Source organism: Arachis ipaensis, chromosome B8, assembly GCF_059453495.1.
Source record: "Arachis ipaensis isolate K30076 ecotype BB chromosome B8, ASM5945349v1, whole genome shotgun sequence".
NCBI classification, from domain to species: Eukaryota; Viridiplantae; Streptophyta; class Magnoliopsida; order Fabales; family Fabaceae; genus Arachis; species Arachis ipaensis.
Genome location: NC_142443.1, coordinates 133,801,178 through 133,823,610, shown reverse-complemented (window position 1 = coordinate 133,823,610; position 22,433 = coordinate 133,801,178). Strand labels below are relative to the sequence as shown.

Genomic DNA, 22,433 nt, shown 5'->3' with positions numbered 1-22,433 from the left:
TGAATTGATAATTAAAATATAAATAAAATATAGGATAGAGGTACTTCTGTAATTCATTGGTGAGAATTTCAGATAAGCGCATGGAGATGCTTTGTTCCTTCTGATTCTCTGCTTTCCTATTGTCTTCATCCAATCATTCATACTCCTTTCCATGGCAAGCTGTATGTAGGACATCACCGTTGTCAATGGCTACATCCCATCCTCTCTGTGAAAATGGTCCACTGCGCTGTCACTGCATGGCTAATCATCTGTCGGTTCTCGATCATACTGGAATAGAATTTACTATCCTTTTGCGTCTGTTACTACGCCCAGCACTCGCGAGTTTGAAGCTCGTCACATCCATCCCTTCCCAGATCCTACTCGGAATACCACAGACAAGGTTTAGACTTTTCGGATCTCAAGAATGGCCATCCATGGGTTCTAACTTATACCACGAAGACTCTGATCTCACGATCAGGAGACTAAGAGATATGCATTCAAGCTTGTTTGCATGTAGAACGGAAGTGTTTGTCAAGCACGCGTTCATAAGTGAGAATGATGATGAGCGTCACATAATCATCACATTCATCATGTTCTTGGGTGCGAATGGATATCTTAGAGAAGCAATAGACGTGAATTGAATAGAAAAACAATAGTACTTTGCATTAATTCATGAGGAACAGCAGAGCTCCACACCTTAATCTATGGTGTGTAGAAACTCTACCGTTGAAAATACATAAGAACAAGGTCCAGGCATAGCCGAGAGGCCAGCCTCCATGATCTAAGAACTAAACATCCAAAGATGTCTAATACAATAGTAAAAAGTCCTATTTATACTAAATTAGTTACTAGGGTTTACAGAGATAAGTAAATGATGCAGAAATCCACTTCCGGGGCCCACTTGGTGTGTTCTTGGGCTGAGCATTGAGCTTTACACGTGTAGAGGCTTCTCTTGGAGTTGAATGCCAGTTTGTAACCTCTTTCTGGCATTTAACTCCACTTTGCAACCTGTTTCTGGCGTTTAACTCCAAAATAGGGCAGGAAGCTGGCGTTGAACGCCAGTTTGCGTCATCTAAACTCGGGCAAAGTATGAACTATTATATATTGCGGGAAAGCCCTGGATGTCTACGTTTTAACGCAATTGAGAGCGCATCATTTGGAGTTCTGTAGCTCCAGAAAATCCACTTTGAGTGCAGGGAGGTCAGAATCCAACAGCATCTGCAGTCCTTCTTCAACCTCTGAATCTGGTTTTTGCTCAAGTCCCTCAATTTCAGCCAGAAAATACCTGAAATCACAGAAAAACACACAAACTCATAGTAAAGTTCAGAAATGTGATTTTTATTTAAAAACTAATAAAAATATACTAAAAACTAACTAAATCCTACTAAAAACTATGTAAAAATAATGCCAAAAAGCGTATAAATTATCCGCTCATCATCGGCCTATGCGCCTTTTTTGCTATCCAGCCGCTTCTTGAGACCTAGCAAGATGATCTTGTTCGCGGACTCTACTTGCCCGTCCGTCTGGGGATGCTCCACCGAGGAGAACTTCTGTTTTATGCCCAGGCCGGTGAGGAATTCTGTGAACTTCTTGTCAGCGAATTGCGTCCCGTTGTCCGAGATGACGACTTTCGGGATACCGAACTGGGTTATCACTTACCTCCACATGAATTTTCTGCAGTTGGATGATGATATGCTGGCTAGCGGTTCAGCCTCTATTCACTTGGTGTAGTAATCAATGGCAACTATGAGATATTTGACTTGTCCTGGGCCGACTGGGAACGGTCCCAAGAGGTCGACTCCCCACTGTGCGAAAGGCCGGGAGGACGTCAGCAGACTCAGTTCGGAAGCCGGTTCTCTATGAAAGTCGGCGTTCTCTTGACACTTGACGTATTTTCTCATGAATTCTTTGGAGTCTTTCATCATCGACGGCCAGTAGTATCCAGCTCGGATGAGTTTTCTTGCTAGGGCTTTGCCCCCGATATGGTGGCCGCAGCACCCTTCGTGGACTTCTCTGAGCACGTAGTTCGTCTGGTCGGGATGTAGGCACTTCAGCAGGGGTTGGCTGAGTCCCTTTCTGAATAGTTGTCCTTGTATGGTCGCATATTTGGATGCCTCCCTTCTCAATGCTTTAACTGCTGGTTCCTTTACTATGCCTTGGATGAGAGATCGGTTTTCTACTCCCGGTTTCGTGCTTGCTAGCTTAGATAGGAGGTCTGCCCGTGTGTTCCTTTCCCTCGGAACGTGTTGGATCGTGACCTCCTCGAACTGCTTGCTCAATTCTCTAACCTTCTCCAGGTACTTTTGCAACAGTGAGTCTCTGGCTTGGTAGCTTCCATTTACTTGTGAGGTAACGACTTGTGAGTCGCTGCACACTTCCAGCTTGGTTGCCCCGACTTCCTGAGCTAGGGTTAGGCCACCCAAGAGGGTCTCATACTCCGCTTGGTTGTTCGATACAGGAAATTCGAACTTGGTCGACTGCTCGTATATGACCCCAGCTGGGCTCTCTAAGATGACCCCGGCACCCCCGGACATCTGGTTGGAGGCCCCATCCACATGGAGCCTCCACCGTGTGCCCGCTTCCTCGGGTGGGTCCCCTGTTACTTCCACCAGAAAATCTGCCATTGCCTGCACCTTGATCGCATGTCGAGGCTCGTATTGCAAGTCATATTGGGAGAGCTCGATGGCCCAAGTCATCATCCTTCCTGCCAAATCAGGTTTTTGGAGCACTTGGCGAATTGCTTGGTCCGTTCTCATGATGACACGGTGGCCCTGGAAGTATTGTCTTAGCCTACGGGAAGAGGTTAGGAGTGCTAGCGCCAGTTTCTCTAGTCTTTCCTTCTTCTCACACCAGCACCGCTGCGAGCACTTCCTCCGTTACGGCCAGGTATAGGTAGAGTGGTTCTCCAGCCTTGGGCTTCCCGAGCACCGGGGGTGTTGCTAGGATCTCCTTAAAGTGGTTGAATGCTTCCTCGCACGCAGGAGTCCATTCGAACGCTATTCCCTTCTTCATCAGATTGAAGAAGGGCAGGGCCTTTGCTGCCGATGCGCCGAGGAAATGGGATAACGCGGTGAGCCTCCCTGCCAGCCGCTGAACATCTTTGATACAACTCGGGCTCTTCATTTGGAGTATTGCTTGGCATTTCTCAGGGTTGGCTTCCACCCCTCTTTGGGTTATCATGAATCCTAGGAACTTTTCGGCCTCCATGGCAAAGGCACACTTGAGCGGATTGAGCCTCATGCCGTGTTGTCGAAGGGACGCGAACACGTTCCCCAAGTCCCTTAGGAGATCATCAGGCCGTGTGGTCTTCGCAAGGATGTCGTCTACGTAGACTTCCACCGTCTTGCCTATGAGCTCGCTAAATATCTTGTTCATCAGCCTCTGGTATGTGGCCCCCACGTTTTTCAAGCCAAAAGGCATCACCTTATAGCAATAGATTCCTCCTGGCATTATGAACGCCATTTTATCCTCGTCAGGCCGGTGTATCGGTATCTGATTGTAGCCAGAGTAAGCATCCATGAAGCTCAGATACCGGTACCCCGCCGCCGCATCGACGAGTGCATCAATGTTGGGAAGGGGGTAGCAGTCCTTGGGGCACACTTTGTTGAGATCGGAGTAGTCCACACACATCCTCCATCTCCCATTGTGCTTTTCTACCAAGACCACATTCGATAGCCAAGTCGAGTAGTCTAGTTCCCGGATAAACCCTGCTTCGAGGAGGCTGGCCGTCTGCCTGGCCACCTCCTCTGCCCTTTCCTGTGACATCTTCCTTCTCCTTTGGGCCACTGGTTGGGCTTCCGGCTTGACGGCCAGACAGTGTGACATGAGTTGGGGGTCTATCCCCGGCATGTCAGCTGGCGTCCAAGCGAACAAATCGGCGTTGGCTCTGATCATCTCCATCAATGGTTCTTTCAATTCATGCGGGAGGTTTCTGTTTATGAACGTGAACTTCTCCTCCGCGTCCCTGACCCTAAACTTTTCCAGGTCCCCCTCTAGCTCGGGCCTGGGCTTGTCGTCTACTCTGGCATCCAGGTCGGCGAGAAACACCACTGATGCTTCTTTAGATTTTTTCCTCAAGGAAAGGCTGGCGTGGTCGCAAGCGACTGCCGTTTCCAAATCTCCTCTAATGGATCCTACGAATCCGTCATCAGCAACAAATTTCATTACGAGCAGTTTCGTGCTAATCGCTGCTCCGAGGTCGTTAATAGTTTTCCTCCCCAGGATGATGTTGTAGGCTGTGGAGTCCCGCAAAACTACGAAATCGGCCATTATTGTTCTTCGCCTCTGTCCTTGTCCCACGGAAGTCGGGAGGGAGATAATCCCGTCGGGCTTGATGAAGTGGTCGCCTAGCCCTACCACACCGTGCTGGTGGGTCGCTAGGTCGGCGTCACGCAATCCCAAGGCATCAAATACGTTGTGGAACATGATGTTTGAGTCTGCCTCTGTATCCACGAGGATCCGTTTGACGAGGCCGGTTTCGACTCTGGCCGTGATGACCATGGGGGGGCTTTCCGGGACCTCGTCAAACCATTGGTCTTCTGGACCAAAGGAGATGGATGGGAGCCTTTTGGGGCTTCTCGCAGATGAGGAGGAGACCGCCAGGACTTTGGCATCTTTCTTCTGCACCGATCTCGATCTTGGGGCCGAGTTTCTCGCAGTTACTACATTCACCACCGTGAGACCGTGGTCATCGCCCTCCGGTTCTTGGCGTTGCTTTGCTGCCCGGGTCCTGTCCTCACCCTTGTGGTCGCGATTCCGTCTCCTCGGCTCTCTAATAAGGTGGGAGAATTCGGTGAGCTTTCCATCCCTAATCGCTTGCTCCAGCGCATCCTTCAAGTCGAAGCAGTCCTGAGTCTTGTGCCCGTATCCCTTGTGATACTCGCAGTAGAGGCTTTTGTTTCCCCCTGTTCGATCCTTCAGAGGTCAGGGTTTCGACAATATTCCCTTCTCGGCTATTTGCTGGTAAACTTCCATGATTGGTGCAGTTAGGGGAGTGTAATTAGTGAACTTCCCGACTCGGGGGAACGGTCTAGGCGTCTTATTCGGACCGCCGTCCCTGGCGTGCTCCTTTTGCCTCTCTCCGCTCCCGTGATGCCGGGTTGGATTGTAAGAGGGCTGCCATTTGTTGGCAGCCACGACCTGGCTGACTTCTTCGTCATTGATGTACTCTCTAGCCACACATTGGATCTCCTGCATTGTCCATACCGGCTTCGTAGTAAGATGTTTTCTGAAGTCCTTATTTAGAAGCCCGTTCGTCAAGCACAAACTTGCAACCGAATCTGTCAACCCGTCGATCTCCAAGCACTCATCGTTGAACCGGTCTAGGTATTTCCTGGTTGGCTCGCCGGATCTTTGCGTCACTCCGAGTAGATTGATCGGGTGCTTCACCTTTTCAATTCTGGTCGTGAATTGGGCTAGGAAGGCGTGGCTGATGTCTGCAAATCGGGTTACCGAGCCCTGCGGGAGGTTGTTGAACCACCGTATTGCGGGCCCCGCTAAGGTGATCAGGAAAGCGCGGCACCTTACCTCGTCTGCCACTCCTTCCAGGTTCATTCTGGCTTCGAAAGCCGTGAGGTGCTCCTGTGGGTCTTGGGTTCCGTCATACCTCATGTCCGTTGGCTTGTCAAAGTGTTTTGGCAGCCGGACCTCAAGGATGGAACGATGGAATGGGGTTGCACCCATTATTACTGGACCCCGTGTGCTTGTTGTTCTGCCTTCGTCGTCCTCCCGACGAGCGTCTTCGCGGTCTCTATGTGTGGTGTGCCTCCTTTCGCGCCTGGCGTAAATGATGGGATCGCGGCGTCTTCTCGCGCGTCCTCTCTCGCTGGCGCCCTCCGGATCAGATCGTGGGCTTGTTGTTCGTCGGGAGCAGCTCCTCGAGGGCGAATGGGAACGGCTCGATTTTGGAGTTCGCTGGCAGTGTTCTCGGTCTGCTAGTCGGCACTCCAAGTCCTGCATCCTGTGACGCAGTTCTTGTATTATTCTGGCGCTGTTGTTGACGGTTCCCCCGAAGGGGCGCCTCTCGTGAGATCGTGTTGGGTGTCTTGGGGGAGACCTTGTGCGCTGCCGTGAAGCAGCGGCGGCGGCTTCCCCTCCGGGTTCGGTCTCGCGGCCTGTTCCACCTGGGCCCAGCACAACGTCCATTCTGGCGAGTCCCCACAGATGGCCCCAATGTTCGGTTGATCGGGTACCGGACGGTTCGGGTTGGTATCTTGGTTGAGGAAAGGGGGATCTCGCCTGGTCGTAAGTTGCCGGGTTGGTGTAGACGGTGTCCCGAGCACTTTGTGTGAGGAGGGGGATGTCACCTACAAGGACACTCCGACGCTCTAGTCAGTAAGTGTGCAGGCAAAAAAGGGTGAGGGGTATATGACGTACCTTGAGGGAAGGGTAAATCCTTCCCCATATATACCATGTCAAAGGTGGTCCCTGCAAAGGCAGGCCCACCCTCTGAGGCCTCCTCTGCACAGCTGTAGCGAAACTGTCAAGGACGCGTGTCCGGGTCGACGGCAGAGCACCTCGTTCCTGACCGTTCGGGTCGGGTGGTGCTCGGGTCGGTCTGGCCCGTAGATGGTTTGGGCCAAGCCGTAACAGCATTAATGTCATGTCCATTTATTTATTGTTTCTTTGTTTTGTTTTTAAATTTTTTTCCACAGGAAGCATTTTTGGAGGATTCGAAGTTTGACAGCACTACATATCATAAGTATTAGAGTTTAGCAACTACTTTGTACTTTGCCCATGCTTCAACGTTATTTTACATTATCATATTTTGGTGGTTTATTAGGTTTGTTTTATATATTTTAATATACTCAACTTTATTTTACCTTGCTACAACTTCATATACCATTATTAAACAAAATATAATAACAGACTTGGGTAACTAATATACAACTTTTTTATTTTTTTACTCTTTTATACCGTTATTATTTCTTACTAATATTTAAAATAATAAATGTTCAGTTGATAATTTGATCATTATAATAATTTGGTGCATTACATGAAGTTTAAATTTGAATTTTAAAAGTATCCGTACACAATAAGGTCTTTATTTTATTATTTAAAAAATTAGACATAAAAAAAAGCATATCCAGGCATGTATTTTGTTTACATCCAATAACATCCTCTAATTTATTAGAATAACAACCACGATCGAACATTTATTGCTTGGGCATAGATATTTTTAGCTGGCTGTTAAGTATGGATAATTTTAAAGTTTAATTAAAAAAATTTCAATAGATATACGAAAGAAAGTTCACACTTCAATTAACGTATTCTCGATTTGAGCAAAAACAAGCCAAACAGATATAAAAAAACTAAGAATTTAAAAACAATTTTTTGCATACATAATTATTTACTGTGATATTGAATTCTTATGTTTTTTTTTCCAGTCCAAATCCAAAAACATTCGCAAGTATTTCATGATAAAATCCAGTAAGTCCTGCAACCATATTAACCATAAATGCACACAGCAACTTTAGTTCTAGTTAATTTTTTGTAGATATATTTATCCCGCTGTCCGTATAGGTAACCCTTTAAAAAAGATGCAACCGGTTTTGGTTTAAATCCAATAACATCCATATGTATTCCATGATAACATCCATTAAATTCTGAAATCAAATTAACAGAAAACACACTTAGACCAACTTTAATCCCAATTTATGGCTTATAGTTCCGTTTAACTTTCTTAGCCCGTTCCGCCCTTCGAACCAGTGATCTTGTCCTTGGATTCGTCCAAGGGTCTTCAATATTTTTCTTCTTTCCCCAATCCGCCACATGACGACATGGCATATTGAGTACACCCTCTACCTCACTCCTAGAGATGTTGTCTTTGTAAATTAGTATGTCAGTTACAATTTCTTTCCGAATTTGTTGCAGCTGGGCCTGTGGTGACAAAGAGATGTATTTGTGTTTGGTATAAAATACTTTAAAGAAGCAAATATAAATCCAGTCATCATAAGTAGAATTCATCCAAAAGGAGTTATTTATCACTTATTAAATACGCAAATAAGCATCGGCATATGTTTTGGATTTCACTAACCGTCGTCCAAATAGACATGTTCAATTCATCCTCTGCCAAGCTCTTTGGATCCCACATTTCCATTCATTTAATGACATATATGCCACAGTGCCACCTATGCAACACAAACAACAAAAAGTCATGCCAACATATTAAATTTTTTGTGTGGGTTGATTTTTTTAACCCTTCTTCGTTTTCATTTCTAGACTTACCCATTTGGTTATTTTTGGAGTCTTGTTTCATAGCAACACTCACAGCCCTTAGCTGTGAATACTACATTCGGGTCTACAGTTGCTGCCAACTGTTGGAGAAGAAAGCCCTTCAACAAGCCAGATAGAAAAAATTAGGGAGGAAAATATAAAAAAAATACATGGAAGGCAACACCTAACACCCGAAAAAATGTGCATCATCAAATCTATTCTCACTTACTACATATTTATCTATTTTCTCTTGGCGGTCGGAGTGTGGGCATTGTGCATGGAGTCTAACACCCATAGGTTATCAGTCTGTCGGTGGGGTACATATAGCCACCAGTGATCATCTCAACACACTGGAACAAACCACTTCATCGTTGAATAAAGCATGTTAGCATATAGTTATTTTTTTTGCATTCTTGTAATGAAAAATAGATTTTGTGTGTGGATAAGTAAGTACGTGAATTACTTACATATTTAACTTGTTTCACCTTCTCCGCACCGAACCAGTGCTGTTCGCGGCCCATGAAGTTGCTAAGAACAGGGACAAAACCAGTGTTCATGCCGGCACATCGTTCAATATTATCATCAATCAATATTAGGGCCTGCAAACCCATTTTGCATTAGTTAAACACCTAACAAAATAATTTAGAGTATCCTTCATCGATGCAATTATGGGTATTAATTAATATTAAGTGGGTAAGGACAGATTGCACTAACCATTAGTCTCGGTGGAATACAGTAAAAATACGTGCAGAACCTTGCGTTGCTCGAAGCATTGAACATGGCACAATAGTAATCAACCACCTGAATAGAATAAACGCATTGCATTTCATAGCACTTTAATGCAGAACACATACTTAGCAATTGATTACAGTTTTTTTGTTTGGTCTTACTGTATCGCTTACTCTTCTATGCCATCCCAGTGATTGAAGGTCCGCTCGTTGTAGCTGAACATCATCACCGTTGCGAATCCACGCAAGCGTGACATTCTTTGCACCTCTACGATCTATCGCCCACTTGTATATCCTGTTCATGTCATCACCTGTAGGCCTTGCAGCACCCCCAGATGACAGTAGTGTGTCCACCACATCTTTTGTTTTTCTTATGTTTTCTGGTGCTTTAGGTTCTGGAGTCGCATTTCGTTCATTTGTTACCGAAGATCCCAGCGTTGAGTCTGGTATGTGCATCTGAGTGATGCCAAGCAAGAATGACGGGATTGAAAAGTCAACTTGAGCTGGGTCCTCTGGCGCAACATACACTACCATTGCAAGTTCTCCGGATTTTCTGCACATTCATTAACAATTAAGTGCTCTTAACTGAGTGCTCTTAACAATTAAGTGCTCTTATCTGAGCGCAAACTAAAATAAAGAAAGTTGTGTAACCAGCATAAGATTAGATGGATAACATCTATTATTGATTAAACATTCCACCTCAAAAGTAGGAAAGAGTCAGAGATAAAAAGTCATGCACCTACTATAATTATCAATACTTCGTATTATTGTTAAATTCATCTAACTTGCCTTTTCTTTGAAGGTCTTTTATCAACATTATCATCTGTTCCGTTTCCAACAGGTGTGTCAGGCATTGTCTCATCTCCTGTGGGCGTTTCAGCACATGTCTTCTTCATACTCATAGTATTCCCCCCAATGGACCTGTTTTGGGACTCTTGACTGTAGTTTCTGTTTACATAAATTAGAAGTTGAGTACTATAGGTGATGATAACAAAAGATAGCTGATACAAATCTGATCTGATCAAGTAAATCTAGTATGCTTAAATGTGTAAATGATGTTAGTTCGAAAGTTTACCCAAAGCTTCTTTGTGCATAATAAAGTAAAGAATGGATAGTAACATCCGCAGTGCCAACCAGTTAGCAACCATAATGCTACACTGATAACATCGGGTATGAGGCATGCATAACATCCGAATTTAAATGATAAATATTAGCTATTCGAACTCCTATTCAAAATAAATCTACAAGTTACAACCCCTAATGTTGCCATCCTTCTCAACTAAGCACAATATTATACGTAGGTAAAATTACTTTATAGATGGTAAAATTTTATATACAAACAAATGTAATGATTAATTATGTCAACGCAGATGCCCAAATAAAATTTTTTTTATACTAGTATACTATTAAAATGAGGCAGGTTAGAGAATTAAAATTTCATACCCTAACTGAAAAATCAGTAACTTGCCTTTCCTCGGAAGGCCCTTCATCAACATTATCATCTGTTGCATTGACCATTGGCATGTAAGCCAATGTCTCCCCCCCATGGGCATTTCCATACATGTCTTGTTCGTACACACTTTATCTCCCCCAATGCATCCGTTTTGTGAATCTTGGCTACAATTTCTGTTCAAATAAATTGGAGGATGAACAACTATAAGTGATAATAAAAAAGGTCACCTAGCATAAATATAATCCGATCAAATAAATCTAGTACACCTAAATATTTAAATGAGTTTAATTCGAAATTTTACCCAAGGCCACTTCGTGCCGAGTATAGTACAGAATGGACAATAACATCCGTAATTCCAATCAGTTAACATCCATAAGGCCACACGGATAACATCAGGTGTCAGGCATACATAACATCCAAACTAATAAGACAAAAATTAGCTATTCAAAATACTATTTAAAGTAACTAGTATTGGCATTACTTAGATCTTTATTTAATTGGAATAACGCTCATCAAACTATCATCCATGTTGCACATTAAAACCAAAGCAGCTTAGTAAAGGGTATTTAGCTATGCACATAAGGGAGAGGACACATAGTTTTCAAAGTTATTATGTTATGAAGTGAATGCTAAAACACAAAAAGATGTATTTACATGTGTAAGGTCTATTGCCATGCTCAAGATAAGTAGCTCCAACAGTTTTTTAAAGATAGATCTATAAGTTACAGCATCAATATCACACTTCTAAAATTAGATAAATAATTAATCACTCTATACATGGTAAAACTTTATATACGATTAAAAAGACGCAAAATATAAAAAATATTTATACCAGAATACTATTAAAAAGACGCAGGTTAGAGCAATAAAATTTTATAACAAAACTAAAAAATCATTGAATTGACTTTTTTTGGAAGGATGTTCATTAAATTTAGCAGGTAATGCATGACCAACCGGTATGTCGGTCTCATTTTCATCTACCGTGGGAGCTTCTTTACGAGTCTTTCTACTAGACTTTCTTTTTTCCTAATGCAACCTCTCTTTGATACACGGTTGTGCTTTTTCGGTAACCCATACATCTTTCCAATTAAATTTAGAAGCCCCTACAGTGGACAAAGTATAAGTTTTATTTTTATTAGAGCTTTAAAGAAGTGATCCGATTAACATATCTTTCACACTTATCACTATTAAAAGATTATATATCTATCATATGCCTCACTGAGTGAGATGTGCTTTCCTCTTCATCCATCTTCTTCAGATCAGCAAGCGACCAGTTTCTGATCCACAGTTCTCTCCCATTATATCTTCCTAAATATCCATTCTTGTTAGCATGGAGATATATAATATGAAAGTTATAGTAATTGCTATAAACAATGTATACTATAGAATAACAAACAACAAATCAAAGATTAGAGATATACGACTCACCAGTAATGCGAACATACATCCATCCATTGTCTTCTTCCCTACATCCTAAAACCTCAGAACACCCTCAATTAGAAAATCATAAATGTACCTCACCCAATATATCTTCCTTGGGTTTGATACATCAATGCCAGCCCATATATGTATGTCTGAAACGGTGGCCTTCAGCGAGGCAAAGAACAAGCACTTCGCTATCAACATGATGTACTGTCTCCGAAAGTTTATTCTATCAGCATCGGACTGCATCGAGCATGTGATAACATCCCTTTTCAAATCTGCTTGTGTCTTTCCTGTGAAGCTGTTAACAAGTCGGTGCTCTGCTGGTGTTTCTGGAATTTTGAAACTATTCCCTGCCAAACACAAAATGAGTCGATGCAGTCCAAATCTTTAATGGCTAATTTTACCGAAAACATATACGCAACAAGATTATTGTGGATAATTTTTTCCCTTTTCTCCCTATTTTATTTGGGGGATTGCTTACCATGGATCGGTAGTCCAAAACACTGCGTAATGGATTGAACCGATATAGGATTTTTTCTTGTTCCAACGATCAAAGACTTCTCATCCTGACTATATGATGATGCTAATGCCACTATCATATCTTGGTTGACAGCCCATTCAGGCATATATTATAGCCAGCCAAATCCCATGTTCTGCACCTCCATTATTTTCTCTCTGCCCGTGTTTGAACCTAATTGCTTCATAACTGAAGCCACGCAACATGGCGAGCACCTAGATACCAGTATTTTCTATACAAACATTCATAATCAGCACAAAGTGACAACGAAGGAGAATGTCAGTTTTAACATTTACTATTAAAACACAATATCCCGAGTTTATAGTGAATTCACTGCTAACCATTCAACGTACCTTTTTTGGTCCACCAGTTTTTTTTTTTTGCGGTCCTCTTTCGGGAGTGTTATTCTTATGTGTCTCTTTTTTGCTCTTGGTACGAGCCATGCCTACTTTTTTTTGAACACTTGTTCACAAGCAACTGCTATATATACTCAAGGAAAAGTCTAGGGGGCCAGCAGTTTTGTTGAATTTTGGCCAGCATGTAGCCAGCAGAGAAAGGTGAGTCATTGGATGAAATCTCACACCAATCTCACACCATTAGATCATCATTGATGACTATTTGATGGCTACCAATCACAAAAGCTGCTGGCCCCCTAGCATTGCTTTATACTCAAATAACCCACTTAAATTAATCATAACATACCAACATATTTATCAATAGCATAGATACGCTAACAACTTTGCTTAGTATAACATCTATGATTGAAACATATCTTGCTCTATCATTAATTCATTATACTATCACAATGGCCCCTCAAAATACCATTTACATGTCCAACTTTTTGAGAGTTTACTGTTAATCTCTATAAAATTTTAAATTCGATACCCACCTGAACTAACAACTTTGCTTGCAAATAACTTTGAACAAAAGTATGATATCAAGAGATTGCATATGAAATTATGATCCTCCCTCATATCCTATTCTCTATTTCTACCGTGATTGTTGTGATAACTACACTAATTAGGTTAGTTCAATACAAAAATCATGATTATTTACTATGTATCCATCATTCTCATAATCATTTTACTAAAATAACTAATCAAAATTGAGTGAATTAATTTGTTTAACTATATATCATTATTTAAATAGTCATATATGTATGTATGTTCAGTTCTTAGCAGACACCAATAAAGATAAAACAATTCACACTAAAAAAATATCAAGGCATAACATCTCTATTGCATCCGTATCTAGAAGGATTTTTTTTTTCTTTACATGAATAAAAACAGAAATCTGAAAAAAAAAATAATTTGCCACAAACCTTAAGTACTCCTAATATACTGCCACTATAGTTAACTATCATAATCAGTCAACTATTAAAAAATACATAATCTAAGTAACAAACATGAAAAAAATACTTTATTCATATTTTTTCTGTCTCATAGTAGAATTGACAAAGAGAAAAAAAATGAAAGGTACCTAAAGCAGCTAGAATGAAAGCGATTTCGTTCTTGTTCTACTCCTTCGCCTCAACTTTATCATCTAGAGACACAATCGCGGCTTTTTCAGTGGAGACCTTCGAAGTATGGACGCAATTTGAACGAAATGGCTACTTTACATTTGTCACACAGTTAATAACTTGAAAGAAAGCACAACACCAAGCACGCAAAATAGTAAATCAATCCATGGTTGAACAGATAAAAAATTAGTGAAACCGTAACACCACAGAAAAATCATGGATGCTTATCAAAATAGAAAAAAAAAACTTTTTTTGATGCCTTCCCTTCATCTCTACCCCAAAATGCCATCTTTGCAAGTTCTTCCCTTTTCCCAAACCCATGAACGTGAGATAAAGACCAAAACTCTCATGGTTAACATCGACTCCAGCCGCATGCAACAACTGATAATGGAGCCCCAATATGCCAATTAATCGAAACATGAAACTATATAACATATCTATAGGAGTCGGAGACAAGGTTATGCGATGCTCGACTTTTCCAGTGGAGACCTTCGAAGTATGGAGGCAACTTGAATGAAATGGTTGCTTCATATTTGTCACATTATTAACTACTTGAAAGAAAGCACAACACCAAGCACGCAAAATAGCAATTCAAACCACGGTTGAACAGATAAAAAATCAGAAAACTGTAACACACCAGAAAAATCATGGCTGCTTATAAAAACGAAAAAAAAAAACCCTTTTTTGATGCCTTCCCTTCATCTCCACCCCCAAAACGCCATCTGTTTCAAGCTTTTCCCTTTTTCCTTTTCCCAAACCTATCAACGTGAGATAAAGACCAAAACTTTCATCGTTAACATCGGCTCTAGCCACATGCAACAACAGATAATGGAGCCCCAATATGCCAATTAATCGAAACATGAAACTAGATAACTGATAACATACCTATAGGAGTCGGAGACAAGGCTATGCGATGCTCCGATGACGAAGCTGCTGGGTTTCCTCCTCTCTGCGTCTTTTCATTTTTCTCGGTTGTGGGGTTATGGATCGAATGAAATGGGGAGAAAAGTCTTGATCTTTCACTCAGGTTAATTTCGTAGTGTTTCCGGATGTTAATCCACTGGACAAAAATTGTAATTTTAATTGATATAAATGTAGATGAGAGATTTTTAGGGATTTGATTGAGAGAAAACTGAAATTAATTTTGGGAATAAAATTAATTACTTCAGGTATGGAGAAGAAGGCAGAGTGATAAATATGTTATTTATTCTGTACTATATCTATATTATACATTATTTTTTGGCTACATAGCACTACTCTTTCAGACATAAATATAAGCAATCTCATTTCAAAACAGTGGTGTAATATTAAAAGTTATTTAATTTATTTGTGTGAATTATCCCTTTTTTTTCACGATAATTAACTTGATGCATATTTTTAGGGATCTGTAGTTTAAAAGTTTGACCTGTTTTATTATATATAAAAGCATAGGCTTTTATGTCCTGTCAGGATTATTTTTAAACATGTTAGACTATGCCAAAAATAAAGCCTTCCACTAGTAATAAGACAGGTTTAGGCTCAATAATTACAATACAGGTCTAATTTCTTGAGACTCGGTCAAGTATGTTTTCTTGTCTACACACCCAGCTTGTCTCATCATTGCTGTCTCTACGGCAGTGTATGTTTACAGACACAAGACATTAAATTTGGATAATAAGACATAAGATTATATTAGGTAGATGAGATATAGATATAGATACAGTATTTAAAGATACTGGATTAAAATCATGTTTGACAAATGAAACACAAATATAGACACGGTGTCTAAAGATATTGAATTAGACTTAGGGTCCGTTTGGAAAGCTTTAAAAACTATTTTTTTGAATTTTTAATTTGTAAAAAGTTATATTAATGGTGTTTGGTACCATTTTTTAAATATGTTTTTAACTTTTCGAAAAGTTATTTAAAAACTTTTGAAAAATTTAAAAAAATTTTACTTCTCTCCTTTTCAAAAGTTATTTTATCGCTCCTATTTATTAAATAACTTTAAAATAGTACTTCTATGATAACTTTCCAAACACAAAATAATTTATTTATAAGTTATTTTTAATATAAGTCCTTATATTTTAAGTTCCTTTGGATTTAATTAAGTTTGGTAAAACTTTTACTTTTAAAAAGTAGTTTATAAAAGCTAGTTTTTAAAGATAGCTTTTAAAAGTTGTAGTATCTATTATTGAGGATCAATCTTCCCAAGCAGTAAAAACAGAGTCTGCAATATAAAGATAGTTAGGGTTTATTGTTGTGAATAACAAATTCTTGTTAAATTCTGTTAAACTTGTTTGGTATAAATAGTTGCCTTACCTCCTATCTTGGTGGGTTAGTTAAAATTTGTAATTGAGTTTCTCAAAGTATTGAGTGTACTCAAAAGTAATAGTTGGTTAGTTTCTCTGGTCAAGAAGAGTTCTTCCTCTCTGTACACATTGCAGCTTTTCGTTCTTTGTTCTCTGTTCTTCTTTCTTACTTCTCTCAACTAATCTGTTTTTAGTTTCTATATGGTATCAGAGCTTCTGGATTCTCCAATCATGACAGATACATCTGTTAACTCCAATCTTGGGAATTCAAATCCCTCCAATTCTGCAAATTCAAACCCTATCAACAATGTTCTTGTAAACAATTTTTCTTTCTCACCACATCTACTAAATTCGAGACCTTTCAACCCCATTAGTGACAAGCTTGGAGAAACGAATCACAAGACTTGGGAGCAGCGGGCATTAGCAGCTATTAGAGGTCGGAAATTAGAGGATCACGTGTTTTCAGATCGTGTTCCGCCACAATATGCTTCCAATAAAGATCAGCAAAATTTTCTTGAATCTGTTACCTATCAACAGTGGCTCCAAGATGATTATAATCTTCAATCTTGGTTGCTTGCTTCTATTGATCCTATGTTCAAGAACAAAATGGTTGGCTGCACACTTAGTCATCAAATTTGGATAAAGATTGAGGAGTACTTTGCTGAATTAACAAGATTTCGAGTGAAGTAGCTAAAGGCTCAACTTAAAGCCATCAAGAAACAAGGTCAAAGCCCTACTGATTATGTTTTCCAAATAAAAAATATTGTTGATTCATTAGCTGCAATATAATCTCTTTTAACCATGAAGAACACAAAGAAACTCTTCTTGAAGGGCTGAGTAAAGAATATTAAATGATTCTCACTACAGTCAATACAAAACCAGAATTATACAGTTTATGTGAAGTTGAAACCATTATCATGTCTTATGATGATATGTTGGACAAGTTTCGCAGATCTACAAACTCTATGGTACAAACTAACTTCACCCAATCCTCTTTTCCATCAATTCCTAATACTGGCAGAGGTTTTGGAGGTCGAAGAGGTTGTGGTGGTAGATCACAAAGAGGTGGTCAATCCTTTTATTCCTCACCAAGGACACAATGCCAAATTTGTGGTCGCTTTAGCCACATTGCTCAGCATTGTTTCAATCGTTTTGATCAGAACATTCCTCCACCATCACAAACCTTCCAAGAAAATCAACCTAGACAATTTTCAAATGCTACAAATACTAATTCTTCTACAACTTATTAGAATTCATCCACCACACCACCACCACCACCTCCCCCATCATTCCATAATCCTATAGCATACATAGCAGCCCCAGGAACTATTGCAAATCCTTCTTGGTATTCAAACACAGGGGCTTCTCATCACATTACACAAGACTCATCAAATTTCATTTCCTTTTTAGATTACACTGGCCTTGACAAAATACAAATTGATAATGGTGCAGATTTGCATATATCTAAAGTTGGAAGTTCTTATCTATATGCTTATTACTCAAATAGATTTTTTCAATTGCAAATATTAATATACTCACCTGAAATCACTAAAAATCTAATTAGCATTTCTAAATTTGTTGAAGATAACAATGTGTTTTTTCAATTTCATACTCATATGTGTTCTGTTAAATGCCAGTGGATTGATAAGATGCTGTTACAAGGGTATAGAAAATGAGAAATCTACAAATTCTATAATGTTGTTGCACCTAACATATCTTCTATTTTACCAAAACAATGTGTCTTTACTGCTTCTAGGATTTCTTTAGACTTGTGGCATAAAAGAACTGGCCACACGGCCATGAAAACTGTAATTTCTACTCTTTCAAATTGTAATCCTGACTTGGTTTAGAATAAAGAAAAGTTGAATTCATAAGTGTGTGAGAATTGCATGAATGCCAAGATGCATAAATTGCCCTTTACTTCATTCCTAACTATTTATAATACACCTCTACAAGTTGTTTATTTTGATATTTAGGGCCCAACACTCGTAATTTCTTACTTGGGTTTTAGATACTATGTGACGTTTATTGATGCTTTTTCTAGGTACACATATTTGAAGTTTGGTATGAATTTGGTTGTCGTTGCTGAAATTGTGGCACCGCATCTTCTGCATCAATGACATAATCTGAACTTGTTGATTTGCACACTGATCTTGTAAAATTGAATTTGTGATCTATTGTTGTTGAATTTAGGGTTGAATTTCTTGTTGAATATGCAATTTTTGTTGATTTTGATTGTTGCTGCTGTGGTCGAACTTGTAAACTGAAATCTGATTCTTCTGCTTCTTCTTCTGTGTGAACTGGAGTCATGTTGAATTCTGGAAAATTGGTAGCTGCATTCTCCAATGCTGGATTCTCATAATCTGATGCTGAATTCTGAAATTGCAGAGCTGTAAGTGTTGAATTTTTGCTTCTGAAGCTGTTGAATTATTATTGATTAGTTGAAAAGCTGAGGTTGATTTGGCTTGAATCTGAAAAATTGGAGGCTGTTGGAGTCGTTGATGATCGTGCAAGGTTGCACAAATTTTGGTGTAAGTTGTCTGAATTTCTTCAAGTATCTTAGTCCGTTTTTGATAAATTAAATCCAAGCATTGTAAACTAGTTTGAAATTGATCCCAAATTGAGTCCGGTGAATCATCATGAAAATTTGGTATGATGTTCAATGAAAGCACTATTTGATACGAATTTGTATCAAGAAATAAAGGAAATTAGAGATAATAAGAGAGAATAGAAGAAAAATTCCTAAAATTAGAGCCAAAAAAGAAAAATAAAACTTTTAATTACATCATGCATTTTCTACATTATTACATCATACTTTTATTTATAGTATAATTCTCTAATTAGATTAGTCCAATACTAATCCTATCATTAACAAACAACTTGTATATTTTTAAATTGCCTAACCTCATAAATTGTTTAGGTTCACATATAGTACAAATCTAAATATAAAATTAGTATTTATAATTACCTATTTACCAATATTCAAATTAATTAAAGTGGTGAGGCCAAGTAATTTTCTAAGCCATTAATTTTTTTTTTAACAACGATAAATAATTGATAATAAAAAAATAATATTATATATTTAAGTCTTTTTATAAATTAAATTTAATTAAGTTAAATAATAAAATTTAAAATAATACTAATCATAATTAATTTTTATTATGTTAAATCAATTTGATTAAATTTAATTAATAAAAAAATTTAAATATGTAATAAAGAAACTACAACAAACGATATGTCCCTCTCAATCTATTATTTTCTTCAATTTCTTACCTCAATCAATTACGATATTTAATAATAAATGAGAATGAAATTTCATAATAAATAAGAGGAAAAAGACAAATGGCCTTTCTCACGGAGTAAATAAACACCAAAATTAATAGGTAAAAAAAAAAAAGGAGGCATCAACATTTATTTTTTATATGTCAATTTATTTGGTTGGTCTGCCAAATTCCAAATGGCACAATGCCCATTCTGGACATGACTGGGCTTCATCGATCTTAGAGTCTTAAAAAGTTAGAAGACCCCGTATCAAAGAAAGTAAGAAACCATAAAACTAATTCCCCAAAATTAGAAAAGGGCTTTGAACTAGAAAATAATAATAATAATAATAATAATTGGGAGGATTTTGAAATATTCGTATACATTTTTTTCTTTAAGTTTCATAACATATGTAAATGTAGGAATACATAATCAACTTGCGACATCATAGCATGAAACCATCCATCATTACTCAGCAAGTAAAATGAACAAAATTCTAGTAGTAAACAAAATAAGAGGAGTAAAAAAGATAAAGATTAAGATATTGCTATAATTTTGAAAATTAAGATTTTATATTAGGAAAGGAACTAAATTGAGTCAAATTAATTAATTTGAAATATTATTTTGTTCATACCTAATTATCTATATATAATGGCCAATGAGTAATAGCTCAAATGGCATAGACTTCTCATACTCAATTAAGAGGTTGTGGGTTCGAGTCTCTTATCTTTCCAAGTTTTTGCCAATAAGTAATAGATCAAATGGCATAGTCTCTCCATACTCAATTAAGAGGTTGCGGGTTCGAGTCTTGTATCTTTGGTAAAAAAAAAAAAAATTATCTATATATAATGTTTACGTTACTTTATAGTTTATAGTTAAAATATCATGTCGACACTTAACGGTCTAAAACTTAGTCTGGTAAATTTTTTTAAAAATATGTTTGTGTTTTTTAAAAGAATAAATTCTTTTTTGCTGTTTAATAAATAAAAAAATTATATATTTGTGTTTAAAACTTTAAAAAAATGAGATATTTTTAAAAATATCTAAAGTAACATTTTTTTAAATTAGTTTATATTTGTTAAAATTAAAAAATTTAATATAATTCTATAAATTAATTATTTTTAAATTTAACTCTTATATTTATGTTTATTATAATAATATTTTTAAATTATAAAATTATTTTACTGAACATAATTATTGTTGTTTGTATTTGTTGAAAATTATTTTTAATTTAATTTATTAAATATAGATACTATAATTTTTAAAAAATAATTTTTTAAAAATATTGTTTATAAATTATTTTTTAAAAGTGAAAGCTTTAACCAAATCTAAATTAACACTACACTACAAAAGTTTGGATTAGAGATGAACAAAAATTTATGAAAGTAAAATTGAAGGATTTTATTAATCATTTATAAAAATGATGAGAGACTATTTTGATTAGTATTAGGATATTCAAGTACCATTTGTGTTCATATTTGTGTTCAAAGACACCATACATGGAACTAGAATATCAATATGTCTATTTTTATTTTATTTTGGTATTTATAAAAAATTAATGTATGTTTTCGTGTCCTGGGATAATATATATAAAAATATATGAAATTTTTTATTAAAAAAATTAAACAAAAAATATATATAGAAATTATCACTATAAATAATGTCTCTTGTTTCATCTCCGTTGCAAGTTAGAAATATTAATAGATATTTGTGAGAGTGTGACGGTTTTTTTTTTCTTACTTCCGTTTAAAAAAAAATGTCTTTTGTCTCCTTTCCATTTTTATCGTAAATAAGAATAGAAATAGGTTAAGTCTGACCAAATTTTGTTCTTAATAAGTCATATTTTGTTCTATTTGGCTTGTTATAAATTTTTTTTTAATACTAAACATGATATATTATTCAGCCTAGCCTAATCTAAAGCCTATTAAAAGGCCTGACAAAATTTATTTTACAAAAAAAAATATTTACAAATATTATTTTAAAAAATTATTTTTAATAAAAATATATATATATATATATATATAATGTCATATTTAATATTTATAAAAAAATTAAATTTTAAAGTATTTAAAATATAAAAGAGAATTTATAATAAAATATAATAAATTTAAAATTTTTAATATTTTTATTAATAATAAAAAATTATTTATATATTTAATTATATTTTTACAGGCTCAAACATATCTGACAAATCGATAAAGTTAATTAGTGAGCGTGGACCTAACCTATTAACATATTAAAACTTTTACAAAAGTCTGAATCTGTACCTATTTTATAATAGATCAGGTTAGGCCAAGCTAAATACAGCTAATAGGCCAGGCTAGACCAAGATAAATACAGGCTAGATTGCAGGTTTTTGATAAACCGCCTGACCTATTTTCATCCCTAGTCACAAGTCTCCATTTAATTATTCCCATAGAGAGCACAGATACTTGCAGGTATTTATGAATATTTTTTTAAATTTAAAAAAATACATAATATAATAATCATAAAATAATCAAGTCAATATAATCTAACCCAGTTCATAACATATTTATTATAAAAAATAACATTTCAAAAGAAAAAATATAAAAAATATTTTTCAACGTAATAACATAACATAATTTTTTTAGGTGAGTCTGTGTAACATAGTAATAGAATTGAGAAGTAGAGAAAGTGAGTTAGAGAGAGACGTAAAATAAAAAATGAGAATGAGTCTGAAAGGAAGAAGAAGGATTCAAATAGGAGGTAGAAAGTAGGGTTACTAAATTTAAGAAATGAATTTTTATATATATAAATTAGGATAAATTAGTAATTTTATATTCGCATAGATTTAATGAATTCTTTGGGATAGACGAATCTCCACCCGTAAAATTTTATGGGTCTCCATTTAACTTTAAATCATGAGTAATCCCGGCAAATATCTATTTTAACTTATTTTTTCATCATCCCTATTACTATCATTTGTTTATTTGTGATATGAAGCTACTCTAACTATTTAGTAAATTCTTAGATAGCCAAAGTTTAGGCTATATCGTTCTTATAGAGTCACATATATCCTTGTTAT

The 22,433-nt window shown here is 37.1% G+C and overlaps 1 protein-coding gene across 1 annotated transcript; it reads right to left on the bottom strand.

The window, feature by feature from the left end:
- Positions 1 to 1,697: 1,697 nt before the first annotated feature.
- On the bottom strand, positions 1,698 to 2,735 carry LOC107611473 (uncharacterized). Its single transcript, XM_016313391.1, has one exon. It carries the CDS (start codon positions 2,733 to 2,735, stop codon positions 1,698 to 1,700), a length of 1,038 nt encoding a protein of 345 aa, XP_016168877.1.
- Between the last annotated feature and the right edge of the window lie 19,698 nt (positions 2,736 to 22,433).

Bases quoted from the DNA above. Each gene is read 5' to 3' on its own strand.
- LOC107611473 (XM_016313391.1), bottom strand. From the start codon at position 2,735: ATGAGAACGGACCAAGCAATTCGCCAAGTGCTCCAAAAACCTGATTTG.